The sequence below is a fragment of the Heloderma suspectum genome, chromosome 5, assembly GCF_057233095.1.
Source record: "Heloderma suspectum isolate Gila_16-S chromosome 5, 16-S_ref, whole genome shotgun sequence".
NCBI lineage: Eukaryota > Metazoa > Chordata > Lepidosauria > Squamata > Helodermatidae > Heloderma > Heloderma suspectum.
This window is the reverse complement of record NC_139462.1, coordinates 168,832,394-168,852,579: the sequence shown is the minus strand read 5'-3', so window position 1 is coordinate 168,852,579 and position 20,186 is coordinate 168,832,394. Positions and strand designations below refer to the sequence as shown.

The 20,186-nt window shown below is 43.3% G+C and overlaps 1 protein-coding gene across 2 annotated transcripts in view; it reads left to right on the top strand.

The window, feature by feature from the left end:
• RBMS3 (RNA binding motif single stranded interacting protein 3) overlaps nucleotides 1-20,186 on the top strand; it is a 1,080,127-nt gene that overhangs the window by 277,698 nt on the left and 782,243 nt on the right. For both annotated transcript variants that reach the window (XM_084858281.1, XM_084858283.1), the window contains one exon: nucleotides 9,879-10,052. In XM_084858281.1, the coding sequence (XP_084714407.1) occupies nucleotides 9,927-10,052 (126 nt within the window). In that variant the 5' untranslated portion in view covers nucleotides 9,879-9,926. The remainder of the gene's footprint in view (nucleotides 1-9,878; nucleotides 10,053-20,186) is intronic.

The following is a 20,186-nucleotide window of genomic DNA, read 5'->3' as shown; positions in this document are numbered from 1 at the left end:
TTGTTTCCAGGAAAGGCTTCCACCCTCTCTTGCCAAATGCAGGATATAATTCTTTGTGGAGACTTTTGCAAATTGAGCTATGATCGTGTAATCAGTCCCTTTAGCATTTGGCACACGCAATGCCTGCTCAATATCAAGTAAATAATCAGATGGGATAGGGAGTATCTCATGCAAAAGTTTATCCACAACAATAGGCAATTTCACATCATTAGGCAGATTTTTAATCCCAATGATACGTACATTGGATCTCCTTGTGAAGGCCTCCAGGTGAGAAATTCTACCAGAGGTATTTTTAAAACAAATGTGTGTCATAGTTTCATTTCCTGCCACTTGGTCTTCAAGCTCATTAATTTTTGTCTACATTTTTTGCCATGATGCATTAATTAAATCTACAGCTCCTTGCAAGGCAGTGATGGAATTTTGGATTAAATCCAGCCTTTTGACTTGCTCCGTAAATTGCGAAGATAAAATCTTTATCAGAGTAAATAATTCTGCTATATCTTCTGTTCTCGAAACTTTTGACACAGGAGGTCTGGGGGGAGTTGATGCCAGCTCCTTTCTTCTCCTCGGCACAGACATGTTTCTCTCAAACAGATCTTATAGGTCCTCAGATGTTCTCAAATATTGTTAACATTTCTTAAATCATCCCTCAGAAGTTGTTGATATTTCTTAAAGCATATATTATTATGGGACACGTCAGCCCTGTTTTCTCCTATGAAATAGGAGTCTCAGTACAGCTTTTTGCATTGGTAAAGCTCTGGGGAGATAATCCTGGAATCCAGCCCCCCCCCCCACTATCTCGTGAGGGATACCTTTCTCCAAGATGTTATCCAGAGCTGTCTTGCCTTGCCCCCCTTTAATTCCAGGGGGGAGATGAAAAGGTTTTTCAACCCTTTAAAAAGCTGTTTGAGAAGGCTCCCACGGAGAACCCGTGGGAAGCTACCAGAGCGACATCGGTCCCACCAGGAAGTTCTCCTTTTAATTTAAATATTGAGGAAAGCCTAATGGCAATCAAAAATGAAGAAATGGAAGGAACAACTCCAAGGAATGCACGCGCACACACACACACAATCATATACCCATACACCAGCCCTCTTCCAAAGACACAGCTAGCACAATAACCGAATGCAGCCTTTCACCGAAGTACATATATCCCCTTCCTCCAGCACTCTTTCAGTCTGGAGACTGCTGGCATTGGTTCTGGCTGAGAGTTCCTAATTGCCAAAGCACACTCTCTCCTCCTCCTGTCTCCCCCCGCCTTCCTGCATCTGCTCGCCTTCCCCCTCCTCCCTCCCTCCCTCCCTCCCTCCCTCCTCCTCCTCCTCCTCCTCCTTTTGCCCCTCCTCATGAGCATTCAGAAGATGACACATTTTGGAGACAGCCTGTCTGGACTGCTCAGGCATTAAATAGAGCTCCGAATATGAGGCAGAGGAGGCACTTCGTGGGGGGGGGTGCTTTGCCTCGGGGTACCTCGGTACCACTCTGACCCGCTTTGTATCACAAGGATTTTGCTCTTAATCAGCCCACTTTGCCTCGTTATTCGGGCTTCGTAATGAGGCAGTGCACAGCCCTACTATTTATTTCTTACAACACTATATTGGCCCATGGTTGAAAAACTCAGATTGGTGAAACAAGAACAAGTAATTTCTGTCTTAAGTGTCTGGTTCTTCTGGTTGGATGGCCACTTATACATAGCCAAAAAAGAGGAAATCCATCATCAAAAAAGAGGACAGAGATGTACATAAAATGTGCATATGCTAATTTGTTTATTTTCTTCAGGGGGAATTTTAAATTTTAAAAAAATTGCAAAGCAGTTCACAAGTAAAATGTATAATTTATATGTATAGATGAGTCTCCCCCAACCCGATGCCCTTCAGATGTTTAGGACTACCACCATGCCCAGCATTCCTGGCATTTGGCCATGCTGGGTGAGGTGGATGGGAATTGAAATCCAAAATATCTGGAGGGTGCCAAAGGGGTGTCTCCACAACAATGGAAGGAGAAGCCAATGGTGGCTTACCCGGATTTTTCAAGGAGTCAGCTTTTGTCCACACAGGGCTCCACGAATGAGTGCACCACACCATTCTAAGTCTTTTCACAGGAGCATACCTCTGGAAGCAGTGGGGAGATTGGAGTGAATGTCATCAGACTTGCAGGGGTTGTGAGAGGCTTCCCCCCCTCCAATGTGAGAGGCTTCCCCTCTCCTTCCTTACAGCTGACAAAGCTGCGAGTGATCGAAGCTTCACAGCTTCACATTAATTACTCCAAAGCAAATATTAAAGAAACACAGGTTCAGCCTTCTTTCTCCCCTGAAGTTCCTGATACTGGAACAATCAAAGCTTTGAAGCTTCACATTAATTACTCCCTTACAGCTGAGAAAGCAGTTTTGACATAGTGCTTCACAGCCTTTAGGAGAGTTAACCTTCTGAATACTTGACTCACTGTGGCTCCAACCAGCCCCCTTTCTCCTTTCTGCTGAAGCTCCCAATGCTTCAAAGGATCAAAGCTGTGAATTACTCCCAAAAAGCAAGGAAGCAAACATCAAAGACACACAGCTTCTAAATAGCTTTGAGGCTCCTAAATGCATTATTCTGATGCATGGGAATCTCAGTAACTTCTGGGGTGTGCATTTCAGGAACAAGCCACATTGACTATCATGGGAGTTACTTCTGAGTAGACACTAACTGGTTTGTGATGGGAAACACAGGGACAGGAAATACCCATTGATGGGGGTCATGGTGAAAGGCATGCCCCTGGGCAGGGCTAGCATTCCTGAGGTAAATGCAGAGGTTGGGGCGCACCGCAACTATACCGTGGAGAATCTGACTTAAGGAAAGAATCGGACTTAAAGTAGTCTCAGGAAATCCAGTTTTTCTGCAAAAAGCTCCAGAGTGGCTGCAGGATGGCCACAATGTCATGTGCCCTGAACAACCTCAAAACAGAGTCAGCTCACAGCAAATCGATGGTGGAGACTCCCCCCAAGTTGGGGAAGGCTGGTATAGGTACACATTTAGCAATAATTACTATGATTTAAATAGAATTCATCGCACCATAGTGGGATAGACTGTGACCAGGGGACCTGTGTGCCTGCTACTCAGTCTGCTGTCCAGGTTTTAAGTGTTCATGGGCCACTTCAAGGCCCCTGCTCTCCCATTTGATGGTTCTTTATCTTTAAACCAGACTTAGACTAGACAGCTTTTCAAAGAAAGAATGTCTTCAGAGGACTGTCCTTAGACAAACCTTCAAATAGAGGACTGTCCTGTGTAAAATAGGAGACATGGCCACCCTATCCTTTGGGCATAGGACTCTTCAGGACCATGAAGAAATCGAACAAGCCAAAACACCCACACATGCTTCTGTTACAAACAAAACTCAAATGGTTCCACTCGGTTGTGTCATGTGGGGTGTCTCATGATGAGGCGTCTCATGATGAGGCCTTCTGGGACTGGTTCTTACAGGAAGAACACAACATTATCATCACTGAGTGGGAAGATGTGCTAGACTCATAGGTCTATCCAATTTTCATTTTGTTTTATTTTACTGAGCTCATTTTTATGGTAGCAGACTTCTATTTCCGCTCATCAGCGAGTTCAACATGCTATTCAGAGCTAAGAATTTTCTCTCTGTTTCACCCACCCATCCATCCATTGCATTTGTGTGCTTCAAGGAAACCTCTATTACTTTGGGGGTAATCATATTTTGTCATTGTAGTCATTTGTGGATTAGGCCTATAATTTCTACTGTGGCATATTTCAAGTTGGAGCATTTTGTATCGCACCCAGAGGCACCTACAGCAATGGCATCCATTCCTGCAGTGGGTTTTGTCACATTCTGTAATCCTCCGGGACTCAAACCAGAATATGCTGGTGGCTGAAGAGAAATATCCCTAATAAGACTCTCCAGGCACAACTCTCTTTTATGGAACTATAGAAGAAGTAGCCAAAGGCAGAATTCTTTTAATAATAATAATAATCCAGGGATTGGAGAGTCTCAAACTGATGTCATTTCCCCAGCCCACTCATGCTTCTGAGAAGTTCATTTGAAAGGCTTAACAGCTGAGACAGCATGGACTAAACTTTGGAAGTAATTTACATGCCCCAAATATCCTTTGAAGTCTGATGCAAGAGTGGAACTTAGAAGAAAGTTTTGACCTCTCTCATTAATATGTCAGCTGTAAAAAGGCAGTGAATCGACTTTGAACAGCTTGAAATTTTCTGGCGAAAAATAATTATTCAATGTAGTCAATTAAGTGTTTCAGTTGCTACTGCAAAAGACAACTGAGGGGGAAGAGAGAGAGAGAGAGAGAAGGAGGAGGAGGAGGAGTTAATTCCATACGTCCTTCCCAAATCTTTTTATGATTAGTGGTGCTTATATGTCACTTTCAGCTACAAGATCGCATTACAGACTCTTAAGAGACATGCAGATACAGTGCATGCAAACGGTGGTGTAGCGGAGCTAGGGATCACAGGGACACGGTGCCAGTGCTTCTTTATTAGCAGGGATGCTAACCTCCTGTGCCACCGCCCTGCTCAGAATTCCCTGTTCCCTCTGAGCTTAGCTGCAATCCTCACAGTAGCTTAGGGATGTACGAAACACCTACCTGGTTCCGCGCTGGGGCAGCCGCGGTGGGGGGGAGGCGCTCCGTCCCTCCCCCCGGAATCCTCCCCAGCCGGCTCTGCTCCATGGCAGGTCCGCAGAGCCGCTGGCCAGGGCCAGCTGCAGCCGGAGTTCCAGCCGCGGCTGGGCTGCTGTGGCCGCCATTTGCGTCCTTCCAGGCTGCTGTGATAGGCTACGTAAGTATTTACGTAGCCTATCACGGCAAAGAGCAGGGGCGCAAATGGCGGCCGTGATCGGCTACGTAAATACGTACGTAGCCTATCACGGTAGCCTGGAAGGACGCAAATGGCGGCCTCTATGACAGCGCCCATTTGCGGCTGCAGCGGCCGGCCAAGACACCAGCCGCCGCCACCGCCGCCCCAGGCAAGCTTCGTCCCAGGGGTATTCTGTGGGGTGGCAGGGGGTGGGAGGCCATTCTGCCATGGGTTTCGGGGGGCTGAATGCCAGTGCATTCGGCCTCACTGAAATCCATGGCGGAATTCTCCGCCATCTCTACAGTAGCTGGGGAGAAATGAATTTTCCCAGCAACAATATATTGTTCCCTGTTGTAATTGGCATTGGCTTGGTCTTGAATGGGCAATTAAGACCCCTTAGCATTACCAAAGTCCTGCTCCTGGTGGAGTTGAAAACTGCTAGAACTGATTTGTTGATATGGATCAACACAGCTGCCTGCATTTTTGGACTCTCCTTGGCGGGGTGGCTAAGGGGACTGTCATGATGGGCGCCTGCACTTCAACATTTATCACTACACCACTACATGCAAAATCTAAATCTGCAAATTTTAAGTTTTCTGACGGTTTAAGCATCTGCCAGCTTTGAAACTGAAACATGCCCTATGAATATCTTTTGGGGTGTTATATTTTTTAAGCATTGAAGAAGCAGCTCTTCAATTAATTAAGATTGGATTATAATAAGATGGAGGGAAATGTTTTTCAGTTCTCTGATATATTTCAGAACAGCTCCTAGAATGCTTTTCAAAACACTGATCAAGTTATGCATAGATAGGGTTAAGGATGTTGGAGAAATCCACAATGGATTCCAATGAGTTCAGGTTTCTGTGGACCTGACCTGCAGATTCTGTTGCAGATTGGCTTTTTTTGAGTGATATGGATCCTGCAGATTTGGGGACCATTTTTTCACTTGGGTGGGTGGGGATTTGCATGAATGCATATTAAAGCAAGTAGAATGAAATTCGGGTAAAAAAATAATTCTGATTCCATCGATGAGCAGACGGTGGAGCAAAAGACACCTGACAATCTGTGAAACACAGACAGAATGGATTTAACAAAATTCATACATCCCTAGATAGGGTAAGCAGATATGAAGAATGATAGAGCTTCAGTACTTTTAAAAATGGTATAGGAGCCAGTATGGAGTAGTGGCTGGATGGTAGGTCTAGGGCCTGGGATACTCAGCTTATGAAGCTATGAACTTGGGCCAGTCACTCTCTGTAAGCCTAACTTACCTCACAGGGTTGTTGTGAGGATAAAATGGGGAGGGGGAGAACAATGCTGAAATGCCACTGTGCCTCCTCTCTGGCTCACTGGCATTTCTGGCTCCCATGGTGTCCTACTGGACAAGCTCTGGCAGTTGGGGTTGGGAGAGATGTCATCGGCGCATCGCAGAGGTTCCATTCTTAACCTGCAGGTCAGTTTCAGAAAGTAGTATTGGGGGATTTCTGCTGAACCCCATGGCATTTGAGCTTTGGGGTCCCACAAGGTGCCATCTTATCTTCCATGCTTTTTAACAACTATATGAAGCCATTGGGTGAGATCATTTAGGGATTTGGAATGAGGCGTCATCAGTATGCATATGACACCCAGCTATATTTTTCTTTGTCATCAAGTCAGATGAGGCTGTGGAGGTGCTAAACAGCTGTCTGGATTCAGTGGTGGGCTGGATAAGGGCCAATAAATTGACGAGACAGAGACAGTATGATTGGGAAGTTGGTGTTGAGCACCCCCAAGGTGTGCAGCTTGGAGGTGCTCCTTGATCCAATGTTGTCAGGTGGCCACATGTATTCTATGTGGGGCAGAAGCATGATATGGTTCAGAAGCTTCAACCAGTACAGAATTCAGCTGCTAGAAATTTGGCTGGTTTGTACAGATCAGAGGTGGCAAACTGTTTTTGGCCCTGGGCTAGGGGTACAGGGCAGGGCCAAGGACAAATGTAATTCTTACCAGTTTGGACATTTTCCCAACAAGCTTCCAAAACACAGATCAGTTCTAAGCAGGTCTACTCAGGAGATTCTCCATACATATTCTAGGTGGAGCTGGGTTACATCAATTCTGAAGCAACTACATTGGCTGCCTATCAATACTGAGCCCAAATTCAGATGCAGGTGCTTACCCTTATTAAAGCCAATGACTTTGGACCAAAATATCTGAAGGAGTGCCTTCTCCCAAATGAAGATGCCCTTGCATTAAGATAATCAAAGGAGTCCCTTCTCCACATCTTCAAAGATCATCTTCTCCAGGACCTCTGCCAAAGGAAGTGAGGCAGGTGGCTACCTGGAGGAGGGCCTTTTCTGCTGTTGCACCCCGGCTGTGGAATGAGCTCCCTAGAGAGGTTCACCCGGCACCTACGTTGTACTCCTTTGGGTGCCAGGTGAAGACCTTTTTATTTTCCCAGTATTTTAGCTTCCTAGCCTTTCGCTATGGTGTTTTAAATCTGTATTTTTAATCTCTGCATTGCTGCTAGGTTTTATTCTGGTTGTAATGTTATATTGCGGTCTTAAGCTTTCATATTTTATATTGTTTTATGCTTCACCTTGTGGTTTTATTTTTTTGTGAACCTCCCAGAGAGATTCAGCTATTGGGTGGTATAGAAATGAAATGAATGAATGAATGAATGAATAAATAAATTCCATCTCTAGGGGATGTGTTCTGTGCATGTACGAACAAGAGGCCTTCTCTCTAGTGGCAGCCCAGCTTTGAAATGCTCTCCCAAGGGAGGCATGCCTGGCACCGTCACAATATTCCTTTCGGTGCCAAGTTAAAACCTTTTTATTTGCCCAGTCATTTTCCGTTATTGAATTTTCATCTGGTTGTAGTTTTTCTTCCTCGCAATATTATTGTATTGTTGTTTGTGTTTTATTTGTTTTCATATTGCAGTGATTTTAGTTGTTCTGTGTATTCTGTCCTGAAATCCATTTCTGGATGAAGATGCAGTTTATACATTCTTTAAATAAAAATAAATAAGTAATGTATATCAGTAGCCCATCACCAAAACAAAAACATGAAACAAAACAAAAATACCCACCCCCCTACCCCCAGAACTGGGAACCTTCTGGCCTGATAGTTGGATCTTGCAGGGTAAATTACTAGAGAGACTGTGTGCTTGGGCCTCGGAGCCCTCTTCAGGCATGGAAGGGAACAGGAGCTTACAACATACATTGAATCCTGTATTTGGCCAGTAGGGTGAGGCATCTGGATTGGCCAGGCCTGATACATTTATATTTGGTCTCATCTTCTAGTCAACAGAATAGTAACTTATAGCTGCTGTTCTTCAAGACCCCAGCTCTAGCAACTGACTTCAGGAACCCTGGCTTAGAGAACATTCACTCCAGGCAGAGCCTGACCAAGACATTCTGTTGCCTGAGGCAAAGGACAAGATGGAGTCCACCCCATCTCATACAGAGTACCTAACTGCACTGGTAGTTGAATCTTACTTCAACACTAACAGGACAATGTCCTCCACCACACCCATGGGCAGAAAGCTAACTTAGGAGGTACAGGGGAGGCAGTGTGGCATATAGCTCTGTCTTGCAACACCTTGCTGCAACTGTGCATCCATGAGCATTTGCCGCCTGAGACAGCCATCTCACTTTGCCTAATGGTAGGACCAGCCCTCATTATAGTTCTGGGATGTGGGTATGGTCATCCTTATCACTAGCATGGCACTGACTATAAAGGATATTCTGATTTCAGACATTATAGAACCCAGTGTTTTGTTTTCAGCTCTGATGCAAATCCATTGGGAAAGATGAGATTTATTTTTGAGGAGTGATGTGAAAGATAAATAATAGGCCGAAGAAAAGGGAATTTGTTTTGCATTCCTTTGGGGAAAGGATTTTTTTTTTTTCAGTGAAGGCTTTCTAGCCACAACCTTTCCTTTGATTTGCCAAGATCCATAGTTTTATAAAAGGTTTGTTTGAAAAAGAAGAAGCCTCCTTTAAGTATAAGGGCAGCATTTCCCTCCAAAAAAACCTCTTCACAATGAACAAAGTAACCACTTGTCATATATGATGACTAATGAGACTTTAGTGTAGCCTTTAGTATTCATTTGTATGCTTTGTGTTTGGACAGTTGTAAGTTAAATCTTTAGAATCACTGACATGAGATAAAAGAGAGCAGCTCTTTTTGAGATACTGGGAAGGAAATGGTGGGCAGGGGGGAAAAAAACCCTTCTCTTTTAGGAAAGATTTCCTTATCTGTGGGAAATAAGTGTGCATAGGATGTCACAAAAGCCTTTTAACATAAGATGTGTATTGCATTTCATAGCTATGCCATCTTTGCATACTTGAATTTAAAAATACAATTAGAGCCATTAGGAACCTTCATTTTGTTCAAGCCACCTTAAATGTTTGTTGGAAAGGCAAGGTATAAATGTGGGAGTTTGTCCACACTCACGCTGTATCTCTGCATTTGCATAACCTGATTAGATACATAAGGGATTGTCACTTATGGCGAATGTCAACAGTATGTGCATTTTGCGCATTCTTAGCAACATAGATAATGGCAGCCTCTGTCACATTTTTAGGTACAGGATCATGGTTACATTAATTTTAATGACAGTGTGACTTGGTCATGAGGGCTACTTCTCTCTATTCCATGGGAAGTTGTTGGGACTTTAGCTCCCATCACCTAGCCTGCATAGCCAATGTGAGAGATGATGGCAGCTGTTAGTCCAATAACATCTGAAGGGCCAGATGTTTCCCACTTTTGCTCTAGCCCTTGGGGAGTAACTATTACACAATCCAGAATTTCTGGAATGCTATCTTTATTGATTTTTAAATCATTCTTCTCTTTCCTATAGAACAGCCTGGTGCCTTCTGGACATTTTGGATGACCACTTCCATCATCCTTGACCATTGGCCATGCTAGCTGGGGCTGATGGAATTTGTAGTACAACATATTGAGGGGGGCAGATTGGAAAAGGCTGCTAGAGAACATTTATGTGGTCTAAAATGCAGCATTGTGTGTGTTATGTGGAGTCCAATTAGTTGTATTTTACATTAGATTTTCTTTCTTTCTTGGTAGTCCAACTCCACAGTGCGAACGTACCAAAACAGTAAATATCGAGTGACCATGAGCCCTGGGTTTAGTTCACAGTGGAACAGCAGCCAACCTCTTTGGAACACCTACACTTTCCCAAGGACAAACTTGCACTACCAGTCCCATGCGAGCTACACATACTGTGCTGGACACACGGCGGTGAGTAACTCTAGCGACTTGCTTCAGTGAAATATGAAAAGTCTCCTCGTCACAGTTTGAAAATGAGTGAACTTTGCTAGTGTTTGCTCTGTGCCCAGTGTAACTGGAACAGTCTGATTTCATGTGGATCAACTGTAATGATTCTATAACCTAAACAGTAAAGATTGCCTTATGCAGTTACAACTCTCATTACATCTGTGAAGATTGGCTATGATTTAGTAGTATCGGCAATGATGATGACGAAGAGGATGAGGATGAAGTTGTAGTACTAGTTGTGAAGATGTGTTAATTGCTTTCTATTCTAGTCTTTAACTTTTGTAGTAGTGAAGATGTGTTAATTGTTTCTATTCTAGTCTTTAACTTTTGAGACATGCCATAGCTAAATGAATGTTCATTGGGCTTGAAAGTCTGTAGAGTTTTAGTTAATTATAATGGTTCTTCAGTAGAACCTATTATCTTCTGTCATCAAGTTTAGTCGATTTGCTCAGCACGCTTGAAAGAGAACATAATTGTCCACCTTTGTGCTGAGCTGCTGCACATATTTGTACCCAAAACAAGTGGTGCTGAATAGGAAAAAGAGTGGAGTACATAACATAATGCTCACCTCATCCTCTTGTCTGATGTCTGTGAAAGGACCATTGTGACTGTTCTTATTTACATAGTTTGGAACACCACTATCCAAAATTTGAATGTACTGCTAAAGAAAAAACACTACATGTTTTAGCTTATAAGAGTGAGAGCAGTCATTATGCTAGCCAAGGAATGCTGCTAGAAACAGAATCTCTGTGGTGAACTCTCCTCTCCAGCTCTTAATATTTAAGAAGGCTCACTATCACATGATGTGGTATGGTAATACTGTGGCTCTCCCTGCCTGGCTGACTTTGGCCAAGGAAAGAAGTTGCCTTGGAGATGTTTTCAGCAGCACCCTCATGACCAGTGTTTCATCTGCTTCCTCTCTGTGTGATGATCCACACATTCATGTATGTCACTTGATGATTTGACATGTGCTGACTTGCAGCTGAGTTTGTGATAGTCTGCTTGAAGTGATGTCAGGTAACATGAAAGCCTCATCTGTGGTGTTTGATTTGAGAGGGCTTTTTTACATGTGCAGATTGCCATTTGATAAACAAGTGTGTGAACTCATCCTGAGGAGGTCAACGGGGTAAGGTCCTGCCAATGTGTTCCTTTTGCAGTTCTCTGGACATGATATTAGCTCATTTTATTTTAAGTTTAGGAATTCTGCAAATCAAAATTGATCAATAAGCATAGGATGCCCTGTTACTTACAGGGCCTGTTCTCATGTCACACTAAGCCATGGTGGGTTAATTAACCCCCAGGGCTTAGTGGTGCATGCAAACAGCCATTTTGAGCCATTCAAGCCACAACCACAGCTTGTCGAGTCATGCAAACCCAGCGAGGGTGGGTTTTGGCATGGTTAATGAACCACCTAGAACCCATGGGCTGTTTCCAGGTTGTGGGTGGTTTGTTAATCATATCAACAACCCACTCTCTCTGGGTTCTTATGACACAACAAGCCATGGCCGGGGCCTGAATAAATAACCCAGTGCCTGTGGGCACTGTGGCTTGTCACGGCAGCTGCTGTGATCATGAGAACCTGGTCACAGTGTAAGAAACTCACTTAGCCTCAGTTGCATTTCAGCAAGAAAACAAATACTTGCTTTACATTATATATTGTAACAAGCAGGATGAAGTATCTTTCGGACAACTTGAGATTGTGTGAACTGCTTCAAATCTACTGTCTTATTTTGCACAAAATGTTTATTTATTGTATAGTGATCAATTAGAAAAGTAATTGTAAAGGAGATAGATAGTTCCTGTACAAATCTGAAAGCACCTTTAACTATAGTACCATTGAGTGCAGCACATTTCCATATTAGAAGCTGTTGTTTGCAGCATTCCTTTAATTTTAGTTTATCCTTGAGACTGTCAAGAGTTACTGCTGAAGAGTGTTTCCAGCATTCTCTAGTCCGGGAAGAATGCTAAAGAAAATCAAGTGGGAGCACTGTTGAACCCCCTTCTCCCCCCAACACAGACAAATGCTTTAATTTAAAATGCCCTGTAGAAATTTAAATTATATCCCATTTGCCAAACTATACACAATGAAGCACAATTGAAATCAATGAGAATGTGATCACGTAGCGACGAATGGCTGCAATTCTGCACCCTACAGACAGCAGTGAAGGGTGGTGAGGTATAACTCCCCATTACCCCACCAGTTGGCTCTTTCCTTCTATGAACATGACACATCTCTCTCTAACATCCCCCTCCCACTCCCAGAACATGTTGAAAACAGTTCTGCCAGAGGTTAGGAGAGCAGTCCTGTGTCCTCTAGGCAGCATCTGGGGGACATAGGATTATTCGATTTCCTGGCTCCAAGCTCAGAGCCCAGAAACCATGCTCCCCTCCTCCACCCCCTCTTAGCTGGTGCGGAGAGAACCACATTGGCTGCCTCTCCATGCTCACAAAATGGAGTACAGAGATGGGGAAAAGGAGGCATTCACGGGCACAGGGAGGGGAGGAGACTGAGGCAGCAGCCATACGAGAAAACCTATTGCCGCCTCAGTCTCCTTTCCTCCTCCTCCCCCCCCCCCCGAAGCCTCCACTTGATGGACAAAATCACCCATCTAGCTCAAATGCAGAGCAGGAGGTGCGAGGTGCCTCCTGCTTCACATCGGATGCTCGTAAGCCTCTGAGTTCGGAGGCTTACGAGTAGCCAGGGTGCACCCCATAGGAATGCACCCTAGGAGTGTTGTCGGGGCCTTCTAAACCCAAAAGGCCCTCCTGATCCACCTTGTTGCCCCCACCCTAGATTCTTCTAGGAGGGATGGACAAATCTGGCTGTTTTGGTTTCTACATCTTTAAAACAGTTCGAGGCAGAAATTCATTCTGTCCCGTTTCCCAATCAGTTTGCGAATGCTTTTGGTAAAAAGTCTGCACAAAAATTCAGACCCCTTTTTGTACATATTTCTCCTGATGTACGCCTTTTTGCATGCATTTCTCCTAATGCATGCAAAAAATAATAATAATAATACTTTCGGAGAAATGCATACAAAAAGCCATACAGTTTTGTATGCATTTCTCCTAACGTGTGTATTTTTGTGCACAATTTTCCCCAGCGTATGCATTTCTGAATGAGTTTTTTGATCAGAGAAGTGTGAAAACTTAAAGATAATTGCATTCTGGTTTGCATATTAGTGCAAATTAATCATGAGGTATATTAACATATCATATTAAAATATGAAGCAAACCAAGTTCTCCCACTTTCCTAGCTTCTTGCAATTCCAGTAGGAACACAGGATGCTACCCTACACCAGGTCAGACTCTAGACCAATCCTGTCTACCGTAACCGTGGCTCTCCTGGTCTCAAGGCAAAAGTCTTTCCTGATTCATCTGCTACCTGATTCTTTTAACTGGAGATATCAGGGACTAAACCTCAGACTTTCTGCATGCAAAGCATATGCTGTACCACTGACCTATGCTCCCATTCCCAACCCCTCTCAGTTAGGTGCTCCCATACCCAACTGAGGGCTCTGGAAGCTGCTGTCTGAATATATATATAGTATACACACACACACACACTTCAAGCTAGACTCTTGCTGCTGTCGCTGAACCTCAAAGATACAAATATTTTAGATATTCCTTACTTTAGACACTGCTGCTTCAGAGAGTTTCTTATGCTTTGTATGACAGAAGCTTCCATGAGTAATGAATGAAAAACACAGCTTAAAGATTTGGGGTGCTGTAAATCAACAGGTGTGATGCAGACAGGTGCAGGAGAAAACTTGGGGCATGATCAAGACAACCCCCTAAAATGCTAGCTGCTGACTTCTTAAAAAAAATGTTTTCCTGTGAAAACCATCTTAGAGGAACAAAGACTCAAACACAAGCTTATTAGGCTGCTTTACGGAAAGAATAAATAGAGGGCCAGCCTCCATTGTGTTGGGTTCCTTGAGGGGGAAAGATGTCAGGCAGCTCAAATAAATGCATCTCTCAATTAGCTTCCCCTACCTTCCACACTTCTTTGCATCTGTAGCAACTGTCCCAGTGGCTTCTAAGATTGCTTTTGCTGCTGCCTCTTTAGGCCAGCTTTTCAAAGCTGCAATCTCATGCAGTTAATTCAAATCAAATCAGCTTATCAGCTTGGTTCATTGTAAGTCTTTCATAACCGCTCATGTGTGACAGCCCATTAAAACTTGGCCAGAGCCTTTAAAACATCACACACACAAAATCTGCAAATATATTTTACATTCAAGCTTTTGAGCTGGCTGGGCATATTTGTTTTGTACTATTAACCTTTGAAATTGACCTTCTTTGCAGGGGTTGTAGGGACAAGGCAATGGGTAATATACCAGTTTAGCTGAGGTAATGTACCCCATTTTGCTTCATACAGGATTAGTTTTATTGTTTAAAAAAATCCATCAGAAAAATGTCTATGGGCCTTAGTGTGTATTTTGTGGGCCTTAGTGTTTGTGGGCCTTAGTGCGTATTTTGTTCAACTATGTTGAAAGGGACATTTCTTCTTTTATATGTTCTTCTATACAAATAATCTCAATATAGGCAAGTAGATACAGCATTATATGTTAAATGTGGCATAAGTGTTTATGTTATTAAATGGAATAAATAATTATGCTGCAAATACAGGGTGCTGTTGCATGGCCTTTATATGCACAGTGAAGTAAACACATTTGGTTGGATCCAGATTTATTCATCCTCAGAGTAGTCCTGTTGAAATGAATAGTATTTAAGTTACTTATGCCTAACTTAACTCCCATTCATTTCATGAGGTCTAGCCAGTCTATGTATGTCTAAAAGTGGATCCAATCCTAGCACTGTACTTCACATATGACTCCAGTATAACACTTGTATAAATGGAGTGGGTCCAAGGTTGGGGAGAAGCAAAGTTAGTAATTACATGATTGTTTTCACACAAGAGTACTGTCATAGTGCTTGAAAATAGAAAACCAGCTGCTTGAGTATTTTATTTACACCTTGATAGAGGACTCAGACTATATCATCTTTCATACTGTTTGCCTCTTTAATCAATGATGCAAGAGTGTCTGTCTCTCCACCCCCTCCCTCTCTCTACGCTGTATAACATCTACATGAAACTGCTGGGGAAGGTAATCTGGGAATTTGGGTGAGGTGTCATCAATGTGCAATATGCATCAGTACCCAACCCTGCTTCTCCTTTTCATCTGAGCCGGATGTGGTGATGGAAATGCTGAACAGGTGACTGGAGTAGTAGATGGAAGTGAATAAACTGACGTTCAGTACAGACAAGATGAAGGTACTATTAGTAGGTGGCTCAAAGGATCTCAGAAGTGGTATTCAACTTGTTCTGGCTTGGGTTACACTCGCCCTTAAGGATCAAGTTTGCAGGTGGGTCTGGCTTTGATACTGGAGGCTCAAGGGAAATCTCTGGCATAAAGCACCTTTCATCAGTTTAGGCTTGTGCACCCAGCTGCAGCCTCTCCTATACAAAGACGGCCTTGCTACAGTTATCCATGTCCTGGTAACGTTGAGACCTGACTACTGCAATGTGTTACACATTTGGCTTCCCTTTGAAGACAACTCAGAAACTTCAACTGGTTCAAAATAAGGCTGCCAGATTATTAACTGGAACTGGCCACTTGGTTGGAACATACTTTGCCGGTACTAGAAAAAGTCTTTACTGGCTCCCAGTATGCTTCGGGACACAATTTAAGAGGCAGGCTTTGACCTATAAAGCCATGTACAGTTTGAGACCAAGACTGCTGAAGGAAGGCCTGCTTTGATATGAAGCTGTCCGTTGCTTAAGGACATTTTCAGAGGTCCTGATCAAGGTGCTTCCTCTTTTGGAGGTTATTTGGGTGGGAACTCGGCCTTTTTTGGTCATAACGTCCCACCTTTTGAATGCTCTGCCAAGGAAGATAGGAGCTTTTGTTATTAGCCAGACTGGAAACCTCCAGGTTGAAAGGTGGGGTAAGAAACATTTTCAACTAAAAATGAATAAATTAGGTGCCAAGGAAGAAAAGAGCAAGGAGGACACTCTCCGGGTTGAAAGGAATAGAGAATCTCAAGCTGTGCACCTGCATGTCATTATGACCTCCAAGTTATACTGAGACTTTATCTTAATAGTAGCATCCAAGGGCCATATTCAGAGGGCAAGGGTACGTGGCAAGGTGAATGTGGAAGCTACCACACAACTGTAGAGCGCCCTCTCTTTGGAAGTCACCAGAGCAACAGTGAAGTCTTAGCTCTTATAACTGGATTTGAATAGAAATATATGGGGGTGTTTTGTGTTACCTATTTTACCTGCTCAGAATGATAATTTAAATATATCACAATGCTAAGTAATCCTAAGAGAGCCAGTGTGGAGTGTTGGACTGGAACTTGGGGGATCTGGGTTCTAGTCCCCACTCAGTCTTGAAGCTCACTGGGTGACTTTGGGCCAGTCACTGATTCTCAGCCTAACCTACCTCACAGGGTTGTTTTGAGGATAAAATGGAGAGGAGGAAGAGGAGGAGGATCATGTGAGCCACCTTGGGTTCCTTGCAGGAGAAAAAAGGGTGGGATATCAATGTAATAATAAATAAAAATATATAAATAACTATACTTGCACAGGAATCTATAGGTCCTATGGCATAAGGCATGCTCTACTGCAACAGCTATAGTCCAAAGAAAGCTGACCTTGCATAAATCCAACTGATATCAGTGAGACTTGGGCATGAATTGCTTTCCCCTGGAAAAACAGCAGAGAGCCTTGTGGCACCTTAAGGACGAACACATTTATTCTGGCATAAGCTTTCATGATTTATGCCAGGATGAATGTGTTAGTTTTTAAGGTGTCACAACGCTCTTTGTTGGTTTTTCTTCAACAGATTAACACGGCTACCCTGACGGATTTTTTTTTTCCCTGGAGTATGCCCAATATGTTGAGGATTTAGGTGCCAATATATTGGCTGGATCTAAGAGCAAAACTTCAGATACCTGATTGAGTTTGTGCAGGTTTAAATGTGTTAAGGCGTATATAGTGAAGTGGGATCAGGATAGAATCTATCCATTTCTCAGTTTGGGAAGGTATCTAGGGAAAGGGACACTGTTTCTTATGTAACATGAACAACAAAGAGTCTTATAACACCTTAAAGACAAACACATATCTTCTGGCTTTCATGGACTACAGTCCACCAGCTAACACAGCTTCTCCTCTGGAAATGGTCACTTGGGATGGACATTAGAGAAAATTGTTACAAAATGCTACCAGTGTTTTATATAATTCCATAAATTTTGAATAAAGTAAACAGTAATGCTGCTGCTGGAAATGAAGGCAGATTTTTTCCCATCTTTACTGATTACTGTTAGGCTATTAGGCAAAGAGATTTTCAGGGGGAGGATAAAAAAGGCAGTGGAACCAGTTGAAGTTTCTGAGTTGTCTTCAAAGGGAAGCCAAATGTGTAACACATTGCAGTAGTCAGGTCTCAACGTTACCAGGACATGGATAACTGTAGCATAGTCCAAGCAAATATTGGACTATGATGTACAGTTGACCCACTATTCCATACCCTAAAGGTATGGAAAAAGGATAAAATGCATATATTATTAAGGACAGAAAACTAGTGACATATTTGTAACTGCAGCTAGCATAACATATACCAGGTATCGGAAACAAGAGAAAATTCCACCCTGTAACAAATGGTCTGAGAATACACGGAGTGGGTCTTGATTGGGGCTGGCCCTGCGTTATGCAGCAGGGGTGCCGTATGCACCTACTTCAGGTGGCACCATGGGGGCGGGGAATAGATGAAGGCGGAAACTGGTGTATGAAGGGTGCAGCAAAACCTCCATAACTGTTGGCCCCAACTGGGGGAGGCACATTTGGAGTGCATTCAAGGTAGCAAAATGTCTTGGGCCAGCATTCGCCCTAATGGCAAACCTATCAAGCTAGAGAAGTTAAAGAATTGACACTTTTACTACAATGAAGGACACCTTCCATTGAATAAGAGCCTGAGGAGAGCCCTGCTGGATCAGACCCAGGGTCCATCTCATCCAGCTTTCCGTTCACACAGTAGCCAACCAGCTGTCGACCGGGAACCCACAGGCAGCGTACGAGTGCAAGAGCGCCCTCCAGCCCATGTTCCTCAGCAACTGGTGTACATAAGCTTACTGCCTGATACTGGAGGGTAGCACATAGCCATCAGGACTAGTAGCCATTGATAGCCTTCTCCTCCAGGTATTTATCTAACCCATTATCTTTTAAAGCCATCCAAATTGGTGGCCATCACTACTTCCTGTGGTAGCGAATTCCATAGTTTGACTATGCACTGTGTGAAGAAGTGCTTCCTTTTACCTGTCCTGAAACTCCCACCCATCAGCTTCATGGGATGACCCCAAGTTCTAGTGTTTTGAAAGAGGGAGAAAAATGTCTCCCTACCCACATTCTCCACACCATGCAGTTGTATTCCCAAAAACAAAATGTTGCACTAGTTTATTATGCAAAAGTGAAAAACTGTTGCTGTTTTTTTAAATTGGATCTGGATCTAATTTAAGTCATTGTTCTCAGTGACCAAGGGGCAGCTTTACACATGACACTTTACTCATAGAGGCAAAACCTGTCTTATGTTCCCACAACACTATAACAGATGCACATGGAAAATACTTCAGGCCATGTGTATCATAAAGGTACCCAAGCCAAGGTAGCCCATCTTTCCCCACTATGTGGTAGCAATTTTGCAGTTGATAAAACATAGTCTGTGAAGCAGCCCTACGACTGTATATTAAGAGAATGAACAGAATCTGCTTTTCCAAGTGTGAGAGTTTATTGCTAAGCAAGCAGGATAATCCAAGAGGAGAGGAATATATTTTGCTTTCCAATTTTTATGGCTACTTTACAAAAGCAGACAAAAGAGAGCAGCATACAAGTCTGTATTCTTTTCAAATGTACCCCATACAGAGCTACTACAGCACAAGATACTGTTAAAATAAAAAAATCTAAAAACAAGGGATCACACCTTAAAACCTCCTTAAAAAGAAACAGTTGAAGAAAGGATGAACTGTAGAATCTGGTAATAATTGTTGAATATTTTTGGAAGGTGGGGAGCTCCTACTTAAAAGACCGTGAGGGGGCAGGTCTCCCCCACCCAATCTTTATATGAGAGGTGCAGCACTGGCTTCATCCCCTGCTACTCACGTCTCCACTGTTATCTCAGTCTGAGGTCTGAGCTCCCAGCAGGGATTCCCCTGAGTGCCGCTGCCCCTCCCAATTTAGTGTGCAAAGGAAGATAACAGAGGGGTTCCTCCAGGAAAATTCCTCCAGGGGAAGGCCAAGTGCCTTCCCCTGGAGGAACTCGAAGATATTACGCAGGCTGGATGCAGAACGCCTGTGGGCCAAAGATTCAGCATCCCAGCTTTATATCTCCTGGGTTGCACATGAAATATACAAGAGAGATTGTCTCCTGAAGTTGTAAGGAAGGAGATTAGTTCCTCCAATACTAGCATTAGGGGTGGAGGTAGATACTACAAACAGGCAAGTGGTCACATGTTGTGAAACATCTGACACATTTTGAAAGCCTTTTGAAACCAAATGGACAAGCATGGGCAAATTTAATTCAGGTGACCATCATATCTACTACTGTGGGCAAGAATCCCTTAGAAGAAATGGAGTAGCACTCATAGTCAACAAAAGGGTGGGAAAAGCAGTACTGGGGTACAATTTTAATTGAAACAATTTTCATTGAAAACAATTTTCATTGAAAAGGCACAGACAGAGTAGCAAATGAATTTTTAAAAATAAATTATAGGGTACATAAGAACATAAAAAGAGCCATGCTGGATCAGACCAAGGGTCCATCTAGTCCAGCATTCTGTTCACACAGTGGCCAACTGGCTGCCCATGGGAAACCCACAAGCAGGACATGGGTGCAACCACACCCTCCTGCCCATGTTCCCCAGCAACTGGTGGACATAGGCATACTGCTTTTGATTCCGCAGGTAGTATCTAGCCATCAGGATTAGTAACCCTTCTCCTCCAGGAATTTGTCTTATTCCATTTTAAAGCCATTCCAAATTGGTGACATCACCACATCTTGTTGTAGCAAATTCCATAGTTTTAACTATGAGATCTGTGGAGAAGTCCTT